The following is a 12,707-nucleotide window of genomic DNA, read 5'->3' as shown; positions in this document are numbered from 1 at the left end:
ATTAAATTGTGTCAAACTATACACACTCCAGTATAGTCTGCGTTACCTATTGGCTATTAAACCTAACGACACAGTGAAGCGAGATCAATTTTAACCTTTAATGGCTTGTTTTGCGATTCCGTGTAAAATTCCGGTCAGACTTGCCCCTCGCCATTATATTATAATATAGTGCACGTCGAAAACCCTCCGCAGACGGCCACCACGAACAATATATTTTTATATATACGCCTAATGCACACTATACTGCAGATACATATTATTATATATGTTTTATAGGTACCTATATGTATATAGATTATACGTAGGTACGCGTGTGCGTATAAAATTATAGACCGCGCAGCTATATAATATATCTATGCTTGTATATATATAGGTACCTTATATTATTTGTTCGACGTGCGAATCGTGTGAATTGGAAATCGCCACTGATGCTGTTTTTCGCGGCTTGTACAAACACCGGTGACGTATAATGTGTGTGTACCTATATATACATACATACACAGCATCGTATTATACATATACCCCCAACGCCGGTACACGTGCCCCGACGTTTTGTAATCTTTTGTTGCACGTGGACACCGCCGCGACACACCATCCCATCCCCGCGGCGGCGCTTAATATAATATTGTGCCCACCCGAATGTGCGACCCGGTCGTATTATCATTATTACTATACGACGAGTATACACCCGGCACAATGAACGTTATTTGCACCCGTAAACAAAAACCCGGTGAAATTAGCCCCGGCCGTGTTTATATTTCTCCCGAAAACGATAATACGGCGGTCCATTATGTTATTACTATGCGTTATATTATGTTGTACGGCCGCGGACCTTTGGCCGACGACCCACCACCTCCCCTTATCACCCCGCAGCAGGTTTTCAGGCGCATTAAATAATATACAGTTGGCGAAAACGTTCTCACCGTTTACGAGATTTGTACACGCCGTTGGCCAAATGTCTATATTATTATATGTATTGGCTAAGCACAATTTAACCGGAATTCAACAGTTTGCGGCTATATATTCTCATTGATTTATATATATAAATTAATGTTTGTGTGTCTGCGTGTGCCTTTTATGCATCCTTAAACCGTTCATCCGATTTCGATGACATTTGGTACAGACATAGATTAGACCTCTGGGAAAAAAATAGGCTAATTTAAAAAGTGAAAATTAGAGGTCCAACCCGGAGAGATGGTCAAATAACAGGTATTTTGAGATTTATGATGGAAATGTTTGTTTGTAAATAGTTGCTATTGGTTTTAATAATAATAGTGACTGTAAATATCTATTGAAGCAGTGGCGCTTCAATGTATTTGACTGTTTGAACACAGAATGTCTCAAGATCGAACTACGGTTTTGGCGGACCACATTCTTGGTCACCAATTTTTTGCATTGTTTTTTCTTATTATTATTTTTATTTTTCTTCTTACATCAGTATGTTTGGTATTTTTTTTATTCATCGGATTGTACAGTTAGGTTAGGGTTTTGTATTATTCCGCCATAGGTTGAATTAAGTAAAAACGACAAACTTGGTATAACTTTGATACTTTAGAGTTAAATTATACACTTACATACAAATGTACAATGCACATGGGGTCCACGATTTACTGCAGGTAGATTTCCTACCTGTTATAATATATTATACTGCAGCGCATCCAAGGAAAACGCCGGTTGAGATGGCTGTACATTAAAATATAATATAATTTACACTTGAAAAGAAATTGCTTCCACAGCGTGTCACACCCAAAAAAAGATGAACAATCAGAACTTTTTTTCCGGGCGACGGGGAACGCCGAGTAATTCAGCTAGTATACAATATAATACGTGTCAATATATTGCGCCACGAGTACCTGTATTCTATAACACAATATATTATAATATAAATAGTTTTAAAAGTAAGGGTAGTAATATACTAATTTTATTTTGTAGAAATTAATGGATAGCAATAATTTGTCACACCGTTTCGGTGTTTCAAAAATAACAATAAAAATCATTTGATAATAATGAAATAATCATTGATTAATTACAATTAAGTACAGGTACAAGCAGTGAAAATTTCACTAAAAATGAGAATGAAGGTAGAACAATAACATCAAAATATAATAATAATAGTAATTTATAGATTAATTTCATGGCGGTGTTCAAACGGCCCTTACCTACCTAGGTATACTATAATAATTTTATAATTTATATACAATCTGGAATTTGTGGCTGATGTGCAGAGGTATGGTATTATCACTTAGCCGAAGTTTTTAAAATGTGATAGGGCAATTTCAAAACTTCGTGGCCTCAATATCTTAATTATCTATTACAGAGGTACCCTAATATATTCATAATAAAGTTCAGCCATATTTTTTAAAAAAGAGGACGGGTCATAGCCCGACCAAGCTTTGGACTTCGGCTCCACTGTATTGGTATAGTACCGTAGTGCAACAAATAATTGTATGCATACGTCATATATTATATTAAGAAAATATAACACAGGTGTTTGAAATTTTTATAATATATTAATATGTAATAATAATACTAACATAAAATATTTACATATATCAAAATGGACAAATAGAAGCTTAAAGACTAAGCAGTGTTGATAGTTGAGTATTGATTCCTTAATAAATATGATAAATTCAAATGTATACAAAATGTCCATCTTGTTTAAAGAAAAACTCATAAATATAGTATAGTTATATTATACGTAATAGAAGATAGTATTAATATAGGTACTCACCGAAATGTGGCTATAGGCAAACCTTTATCGGATCATTCAAACTTGCGATGAGAATGCCACGTGTATACCTACCTCTACGGCTTTACTATTGATAAAATGTGTGGATTTTTTTTTGGTTATTATAGTTATTACGCATTAAAATAGCATGCTCCCGGTGTCACAACAAGGGTTGATTTTTAGTATTATTTATTCCGATCGCATAAAACGTTCTCGTGCGATGACGATGTCACGGTTTTTGTCACTACGAAAATCCGCGTGACATCCATGTATGCAATATAATATGCAGCTCATCCCACTCGACGTATATAATATCATAGAACATAACAATAATAATAATAATAATAATAATAATAATGCATTATCTTTTGTCGCGTTTTACGGGCAGCTGCTATTGGTGTGTAATGCGATTATACCGCCCGACCGTCCGGGGCCCGAAAAAAACAATGACCGTTGCGCCGAGGACGACTGCAAAATACGCGGCTGATGCGACGTCGTCAGTGCACGTTGTCCGTCTATTTATGTGTATATCGCGGGGGACCGCCACCACCTGCAGCCATCATCGATGTCTCTACGCGATCGGTCGCGGCGGGGCGCACCTGTTTCCGACTGTTTATAATATTACAACCCGAATCGTGAATACGAATACGAATTTTGTTTTGTTTTTTTCATTTTTTCAACCCTCTCCCCAGCGGATGGTTATTACAATATAGTATGATATAATATAGGACAACAGTAGTTTCGACTCATCTCGGTGCTCCGTCCGCTACCGCCGATTAGCTCGGATCCCGGATCGCCAGCACGTACGGAGAATAGATATTTAACAAATCTATAACTTAAAATTCATATCCATTATCAGAAACAATCAGCTGGTTTTATATTATTTTGTACGTCCGCGTTCAACTACTGCTCAGACAAGTGTGTGTAAATTAATATAATACTATTGCAGTCGAACAATATCATGATGTAAACGTTTAGTATTAATTTTGTTTCTATGTACATCATTTTATTATTTTTTTTATATTAACAAGTCTAGATTGTCCGGAAGGTCTGACTACCTCAAATTCGGTGGTTTCATGTATGTTTTAGACATTGATCGGACGCGCTGCACCTACGTACTGATGTACTGTATGTCTGTATATGCTACACAGACAAATAATATTAAGTAAAACAACCTTTTATCCATATATTTGCAGTAGATAAACCTAAAACTATAATAATTAATAATTATTATTACGGTATGATAAATCGTATGTAAAATTAATCGTAAGTATTATTGTTTTTTTTTATTTAATCTATTAAATAACAATATATCGTTTTGCCAAATTAACACGATTACAAGTCAACTTAGTCTCAAGCACATTTAAAATAAATACAAAACAGTTGTGATGAATAAAATAATAATAATAATAATAATAATAATAATAATAATATATCAATTGTTTATTATTGGTGATCGTCAAGCTGTAATGAACTGGCGTCGTCAGATATATTGTTACAAAAATATGACGCTTGCATTGAGTACAACCGATCGATTGGATTTGAACCACATCGGATAACGGTCTCCTGTGAAACGAAACCGCCATAAATGTGCTTGGGTATCATAATATCTGGTGTTAAGTAATTTGGTTCTTGGCGGTTGTTCAAGTCTAAAAAAAATAATTTATGATGTATAATATACAATGATACTTACAAAATTGTAACACTATGCAAGTTAGTTGATTAACTCAATCATTAAAAGTAAGGTTGATAATTTTTCCATTTAAGTTAATCTATAAAATACAAGTTTGAATAAATTAGTCAGGGTTATCAACATAAAATTAAAAAATATATACAATTTATTCAAATAGGTAAAATAAGGATCTAAGAAAATAGTAGTTTGTGTAACAGATAGTGAAAAAAAGTATTTAGCACTTAAGTAAAACAAAACATGATTGGTATTAAATATTTTTCGGTTCATCTCATAAAAAGTAAAAACACTGGAAGTATCTTTCTGCCTGTTTTCATTAAATTGTAAAATTTTTAATCATCATTTTATCCTTACAATTATTATGCCTACTATTTATATTTTATTAATGTATTTCTGTTATCATAAATTAATGCCGTTTAATAGCCTTGACAAAAATAAATAAAATATTTTATTCACACAAGTACACTTTAATAATATTTAGTAAGTACCTATGTAGATAGATATTTGAAAAGCTAGTATGAACTTTAATATAAAACTGATAAGTTTAATAGCAATATAATTTATTTCCAAAGGTATGTAATTATTAATTACAAATGAAAATTCTTTCGAAAATGTATAAAGTGTAATTAGATCGGTACTCAATAACATTATTGCAAAGCTCAAAGAGATCAAACACGGCAATAAACACTAGGTAACAAATATATTTTATTTCAAACAGTCTATGAAATTTGATCGATTATCTCAAATATCATTTAAGAACTTAATGAAAAGTTATTCAAGAAAGGTATAATAGTAAATTATTTTCTAATACAGTAATACATAAAAAAAAACTTAAAGTAGCTTTACAAAAAAAATTTGTACCTAGGTAGGTAACCTACTAGAAAACACAACCTCAATTTATTATTTTCTTCTATTTATTAATTTAATTTAAGAACCTAGGTATTTAATTTAACTATAGGTATATTATGTATCAGGAAAATGTAATATCGTATAGAAATCATATTATACAAAGAAAATGTACACTTTGACCAATACATTTGAATTAATTTAAATAACGTAATTAAAATATTTATTTTATCTTTTTACCAAATATTTAGGATGTTTTAGTATTTAGTAGTATCTAATATTATAAATTACATAGTTTAGTGTATATGAGATACATGTACGGTCAATGTCAGTGTGTTCTAGCTTGACAGGATATACCTAGATATAGGATGTTGGATGTTTGTTTTAAATTGAAAAGTACATAATGGTCAACTTTTGATAAACGATTTTGTAAAACGCTTACTGAGAATTCTTAAAATTATTTCAATGGTTGATTAATAATGTAGGTACCTATCATATTTTTATTTTATTTTTATCTAGGTATAGATGTTTTTCATATTTTGACGAGAACTATATGAGCAGTTATCTTAATATAGATTATAATATTATTAACATTACCTACAGACCGGTATGTTTTATATAGTTTTGTCTACGTTGCTAATTAACTTCAAGAAAACGTCAATACCTGAATTATGGCGCCATACCATAATAATAAATATTAAATCCCCTTTTTTTTTTTTTTTGAATTTTAAATAAATGTTGCAATATTTTTTTTGAATAAGTAACAAAAATAAAATGTGGATTTTGATTACTAAAAGTAAATGTTTTATACTACCTACATAGTACAAAGTATATTCTTTCAATATGTTTTATAAAATAAAAAGCGCCCGTGGTCCGCTAAAAGCGTATTTTTAATAAAATGCTATATCTAAGTAGTTTGTACATTGTACGTACTCGAATTGCACACAACATTACACAACTTACATCACATTTAGTTTACATATAACTTATATAGACATATAGTTTAGTAATACAACATCAGAAGGTAATGACCAATAATCAATATTATTTAAGTTTGACTTATGATAGTACCTATAGAGTTAGCGGTTAGGTATGACGATAAATTAATAGTTTGAGTTTGTTTAAACTTTGGTTGCAGTATTATTATCTAAACTAAAATGTTCATTAAGATTTGTAATAAAATCGCGTTGTTGAAATGTATAATTTTAAAAGTACTTCAGAAAATACGCAAATATTATAATATTATATTCAAAAAGAGTTGAAAATATTTCGCAAATACTAGTATAATAAATATATTTTAATTTTGAATAATATTTAAATACATTTAACGAAATTGAAGATTGTTCAAGGATTTTTTTAAAAAACATCGTACTTAGATTGTATTTGCAAGTCCATTCTCAATAGAAATTAAATAATCAATTCATTAATCATGGCTTGTCAAAATTATTAAATAAAAATAAACAAACTAAACTCTATAAAACGGTTTAATTTTTTTTTAACATTATATTAGTACCTATAACGTCTATAACCCTGAAGCAGAATAAAGACAATATGATTATATCACATATTAATAATTCTGAAATATCCATTTTACTACGGATAACCTATTTAGCAGTTAACTCTTAACTACGTGATTTTTTTTCTTTACAATCACATGAATTGTGTATAAAATGTATGGGAGGTTGCTGGAAAAATATAGAAAAAATAATATTTTTTTCATTATTTATGTATAAATTGTGGATTTGAGTTATACAGTCCATGCAATAAATAACACATTCTAAAAAACATTTAAATTATATAATTCTGTAAAATAGTATATGTAAATGTATCTTTTCAAAAAATTGTATGACCAACTGTTGTATTTTGTATAAACAATTTGGGAAGCATAAATCATACGGGTAATATACTAATATATACCAATCTATAAACTGTTTGAATGCAATAACAATTTAGGAGAAAATATGTCGAAACGCGTATTCTTTGCCACTGGCCTGCAACTGAAGAAAATAAAGCTAAAAAGGAAATAAACGTCATTGTTACGTCTATATTTGTACAAGCTAGAACTCGTCATTGGCGTGCACGCCCGAGACGATGGGGAAACAAGGTGTCGTGTGTGTGTGTGTGTGTGTGTGTGTGTGGAGGTCACACCGCAGGAAGTCCCCGCGGGCGTTAATACGCACGTTTATTATTTTCTTCTCTTGGCGAAATGATCGGAGGCTACGTCGGATGGAGAGTGTGTGGTGGTGTCGGGGAGTGTACGCGTGTCACCCACCCGCGTCTTTATTGGTCCCTACCACCCCTCGTCTGCCACTACGGGCTACGTTTCCCCCTCTACAAATCCCTTTGACAGCTATAAAACCGTGGCGCGGGGACGAGGGATTATCCCCCCTGTTCGTATATAGCCTTCGATCACAGCGGGCGCGGGTTTAATATTAAATTCTTCAGACTAGGACGGGCATTATAGAGGGAAGTGTGGGGTGGGGTTAAGGGTTTTGTATGGGAACCATTACAAATAACGCGGGAGCTTTAAGACGCCAGTGCATGTTGGGGAGAGGAGAATCTTCAGGGGAAAGTCGTTTCTTCCTTTTTCCCCCTTTTTCCTTTTTCTTTTCTCTTTTTTTTCTCCCTTTACTCTATATGCGCACTCCCCTTTAGCTAAATGCTTTCTAGGTCTTGGCTTTTATATTTGCAACCGAAAGAGCAGAAGGGAAAATTCAGTTAGTGTATATTATATATATATCATCATCGTATCGCATCAGGGGGACGAATATATACCACCGAGACCGAATTGTCGCCCTACCATTTATTTATATTAATTACATAAATTATAATTATATACAAGGACTTAAGGTATATAGTGACTAATATAGTAACTATATATGTTTATTCATATTGTTTACTTGGACAATCTTAAGTCCCAAATTAAATATTGAATTTTTCGTTTAATCTGTGCCTCTTGAGACTCATCAGTCATCAGTCATCAATCATCATATATTAGTAATAGGTTCTTTGACTTTATATTTTAGAACTAATACATATTAGTCAACTGTTCAATATTTATATTTATTTCTCAGAAGTTAGAACGTATTGTACTTCCTTAAAAATTTAAAAATATAACTAATTATACTCAAATTTGTAAAGTAAGTTAGGTTTGTAAATTATTGAAGTGTATGTAAAATGGATTAAATGTAATAACACTTAATAAGTCTACTAGATAAGTCTAAATATACTTAACTCTAATAATATTATATTATAGTTGATAAAACAGTTTAAATACATTCGAACAAATCAAATAAAAAAGTTTTTTTTAAACTCTAATAATTACAAATCAATTTCAAATTACATTTGTTAACTTCATAAACCATAAAACGAATACAACTTACCTTGACTAAATATACCAAAAGGCTGTTGTTGTAAAAACGATGGCGTGGAATCTTGTTTTACAACTGCAGGAGATTGGTGTCGTATGTGAAAAGGCTCATGTATTTGTTGCTGAGGTTGTCGGTGGGATTCTTGTTGCTGAGTCGTTTCGAATCTTTCAGATACACCATCGTCGCAACCATCAGAACCTAAACAATAATTTTATAAAAAAAAGTGTATATGTTGTTAAAAAGTACCAAATATGAAATACAGTTCTAAATAATAATTATAGAAATATAGTAGGTATATTATTTTTTGAAATAATATTAATATAGGAGATATTATTATTATGTATTATTCATGCTGCGAAATTAAATAAATGAATATTATTTTAATTCCATATGAACTACATCAGCTTTTATTCGTTGACAAAATAGTAAACACTAAAAAGGAAAATATTAAATATTAATAAGATGAACAAAAACAAAAATATGGAATTTGACGACGTGATACATGATTTTTATTATTATTATATTATACTAGCTGCCGACCTTCCTCCGGAAGAAATTATTTTTTTATAATTTAATTTAAAAACAAATGACTATTTTTTGGCTATACAAATAATATAATATAATTACATATTGTAGTTATATTGTTATTGATAATTTCTGAAAATTATAATAATTATATCCTACATTTTTAATTCAATCACTGGAGTGGTAGATTTTATTCTTTTTATTATAGAATAGATATAAGGTAGAAAAAAATGTAACAATAAATTATTTGTTGAATGAATAATATACAGGGTGTATCTTATGTCATTGTAAGCGGGGTTTTTTTAACGATTATGGAACGATGACATAGAATTTCGTTAAAACGAAAAAAGACGTGTTTCTTTATTTTTAACAGGCAATTTTTTTATAACAATTTCAAAATTTTTAAACACGCAGGTGTACCAATAGCAGAATCAACTTTGTATTTTCAAATAGCAACCACTATATTTTTTAATAGATTCTTATTAACCTTTTTTTTTTCTGAAAATTTGATAGTCAAATCATCAATTTTGGCTCGCTAGTTTATTAATTATGGTCCTCTAAAGATTAGTAAAATATGCATTAATACTTTTAATTGAAATAATGGGTATAGGTTTAATTTACAAGCGCCAAACATTTTTTTCTTATAACTACCTTTTGATCCTCTTAACTAAATGCTTGTATTAATATTTTAAGGTTAAGGTTAAGAGATGTCGACGCATTGTGGTTGGATTCCGGTCACCATGGTTGGCACAACACTACCTACATAAGTAGTTTTTCATTTTGCACTCATTCATGTCGTCAGATAATCCAACGTGGCCAACGGGGACAGTGTTATTATTATGCGACTAAACATTCTGTAGTAAATAGGTCAGGTTAGATTATTGTTACAGATTTTCGGTTAACCTAGATCTTACGTATGGACGTAGGGTAGAAACTATAATAAGAAGGGATGGGATGGATAATATATATATATAATTATGATTTATGACCGAGGCATTGGTGACCATGTACGATGAAGAACCAAACACATTTAAAATTTAAATATTAATGAGCATGCGTGTGCTTTGTTAGTTACATGGTACAAAATGTGAGTTAAAAAAATAAAATAAATGTAAATACATTTATATTTTGTGGTTACACTCGTAAAGAACACTTTAAAAAAAATGATTTAAACAAAAATTACAAATTTAATTTAAAAAAATGATATTCCATGAGGCTTAAAGCAGGTTAACGCCTTAACCTTAAGATATTTTTTTAGAATTGTGTTATTTATTTCACTTATTAAAATACTCTTGGATAGACAGTTTAATCGAAATTCATAAATGGTATTACAAATAATACAATATATTTTTGATTTTAAATCCATAAGAAACAAACACAAGAAAAATTGTATAGTAAAATGTATTATGTAACTGTGATAAGAAATGATATAATAGGCAGGTATCTTATTTTTGTACTTATATACATATAGGAACTTCAAATTTATGATTTTACTTTTTTTTTTATTATACATTTGATTTTCCCATGTACCATTTTCTTAATTTAGTTTTAGAAACCGTTCACATTAATATTTTCGGGAAGACAAATAAATTATACTACGACGTAACTATTAAATGCGTCGTATCATAATATAATGTTTGTCAAAACCTCGAAAGCAACGCTTGCATTAAAAACCAATGATATAATTTCTGGCTTCTGTCAATGAAATGATAAGATGTGTGTATATTTGTATATTTAATTGCTAATCAAAGCATATTTGAAGAACGTACATGTATAAAACAACATGATTAGATATACATTTTTCACGATCATACATATATTATATTTCATAATAATACCTAATTTATAATTTATATTATAATATAACTAGGTATACATTGTTTCTACCTAATCACTCAGTTTGTATTAGATACTTATTACTTCCAAAACATAAAGGTTATTAAAACCTTATAATATTACATAAAGAATTATCGCCATTATAAATAGGTACATTCAAAATTACAGGCATTTACGGAATAATTACATTTAAAATTATCCAGGTAATTATTAACCTTTATGACTGGAATTTTATATTTGTTAATCGATATATTGATGTGTATTGTATACACTTTATTTAACGAATTGATATAATTGTATTTAATTATTTGATTTTGGGGGAAATTATCATAATATTATATAACATACATAATACATGTGGTGATCTAACTTGGAATGAAAAAATTTGGTATATTTTTTGTATGTTAGTAAATGAAGAAAAGTAATAAATAGATAGCCGAAAATAAATACGGGAGTGGGGTAGGAGGTTTCTTCGGCCTGCAAATCGACAGAGGGTGGAGCATCTTGGTTTCCTTGGTAACGCGTACGACCCTTGTCTTATAGTTCACGGCAGTGGTGGCATAACATAGACACTAAATTCCACATACATATCTAGAAATTCCGTTTGATAGATTTTGAAAACTTAAAATTTTAAGTGTTAGAAAAAACTAATAGAACACATAACACATGTATTATTTTTTTCTGGACAATCCTTACCACTTAGGGGTATGAAAAATAAATAGTAGGTGATTCTCAGACCTACAGGATATGCATATAAAATTTCATAAAAATCGGTCGAGCTGTTTCGGAGGAGTATGGTAACTAACATTGTGACACGAGAATTTTATATATTAGATAATACTTACTGTATTGTTCGTCTTTTATAGCTGATTGTAGAAGTCCACTCGAACTACACGAATTACCACTTTCAGCTCCACTACAAATATTATTTCCATTAGTATTATTGGATGTAGAAACTAAACTGTTGCTATTAAGTTTTGCTTTTTTTTGGATCTTTTTCATTTTTGCTCTTTGATTTTGAAACCAAACCTGAAACATAAAAAAATAATTTTTTACTCAAAGTATTCAAAGTTAAACTAAATCAGTTTAGTTGTCTTCACTCATCATGATACACAATTTAATTTTTGATTTAGTAGGTATCTAGTTTACTAAAATTTAAGTACCTACCTAACAAATTAATTGGTATATAGCTTTAGTCTAATAAATAGCCAATTCTCAATAGGTAATCGAATGATAAATGTATTAATTTTGTATGAATTATAAAATATATTAAGTACAAAGTAAAACGCAATACGAATATGGCTTATAATTAGGTATTTGAAAACTGTATTTTTATTTATTAAACTGTTAAATTTAAAATTGATATTTCTATAGGGCTTTTTTGATATTTGCACTCAAAACTTAACAATGTGAGAAAAATTGACAGCATATATATTTGCATTACCTAATCTTGAATTTTTGTTTTTACCATGTTTATAATTTAGAACATAGGCGTGCGCAGGGAGGATGCCGGATATGCCATGGCATCCCCTGCAGGGTTATTATAACCATATAGTTTTTAGTTGTAAATGTTTTGATTATAAATTAGAAACATGTACCTACCGTATCTTAGTTCAATAATTTAAATATTTTGAATATTTTTTATATTATTTTCTTATAATAAAATATTGGGGAGTCAAATATTAATTTGATTTCATAATTATATTTTCAT

The 12,707-nt window shown here is 30.0% G+C and overlaps 1 protein-coding gene across 1 annotated transcript in view; it reads right to left on the bottom strand.

Moving 5' to 3' along the window:
- Positions 1–4,016: 4,016 nt before the first annotated feature.
- Positions 4,017–12,707, bottom strand: part of LOC100165883 (LIM homeobox transcription factor 1-beta) — a 33,348-nt gene continuing 24,657 nt past the window's right edge. Inside the window, exons 5-7 of the mRNA XM_001946293.5 lie at positions 11,842–12,025; positions 8,648–8,833; positions 4,017–4,377 (exon numbers count right to left, since the gene is read on the bottom strand). Of these exons, the coding sequence (XP_001946328.2) occupies positions 4,175–4,377; positions 8,648–8,833; positions 11,842–12,025 (573 nt within the window). The 3' untranslated portion in view covers positions 4,017–4,174. The remainder of the gene's footprint in view (positions 4,378–8,647; positions 8,834–11,841; positions 12,026–12,707) is intronic.

This window comes from Acyrthosiphon pisum, chromosome A1, assembly GCF_005508785.2.
Source record: "Acyrthosiphon pisum isolate AL4f chromosome A1, pea_aphid_22Mar2018_4r6ur, whole genome shotgun sequence".
In the NCBI taxonomy this organism is placed as follows: Eukaryota; Metazoa; Arthropoda; class Insecta; order Hemiptera; family Aphididae; genus Acyrthosiphon; species Acyrthosiphon pisum.
Note: the sequence above shows the minus strand (reverse complement) of the source record. Positions and strands in the feature narration are given on the sequence as shown.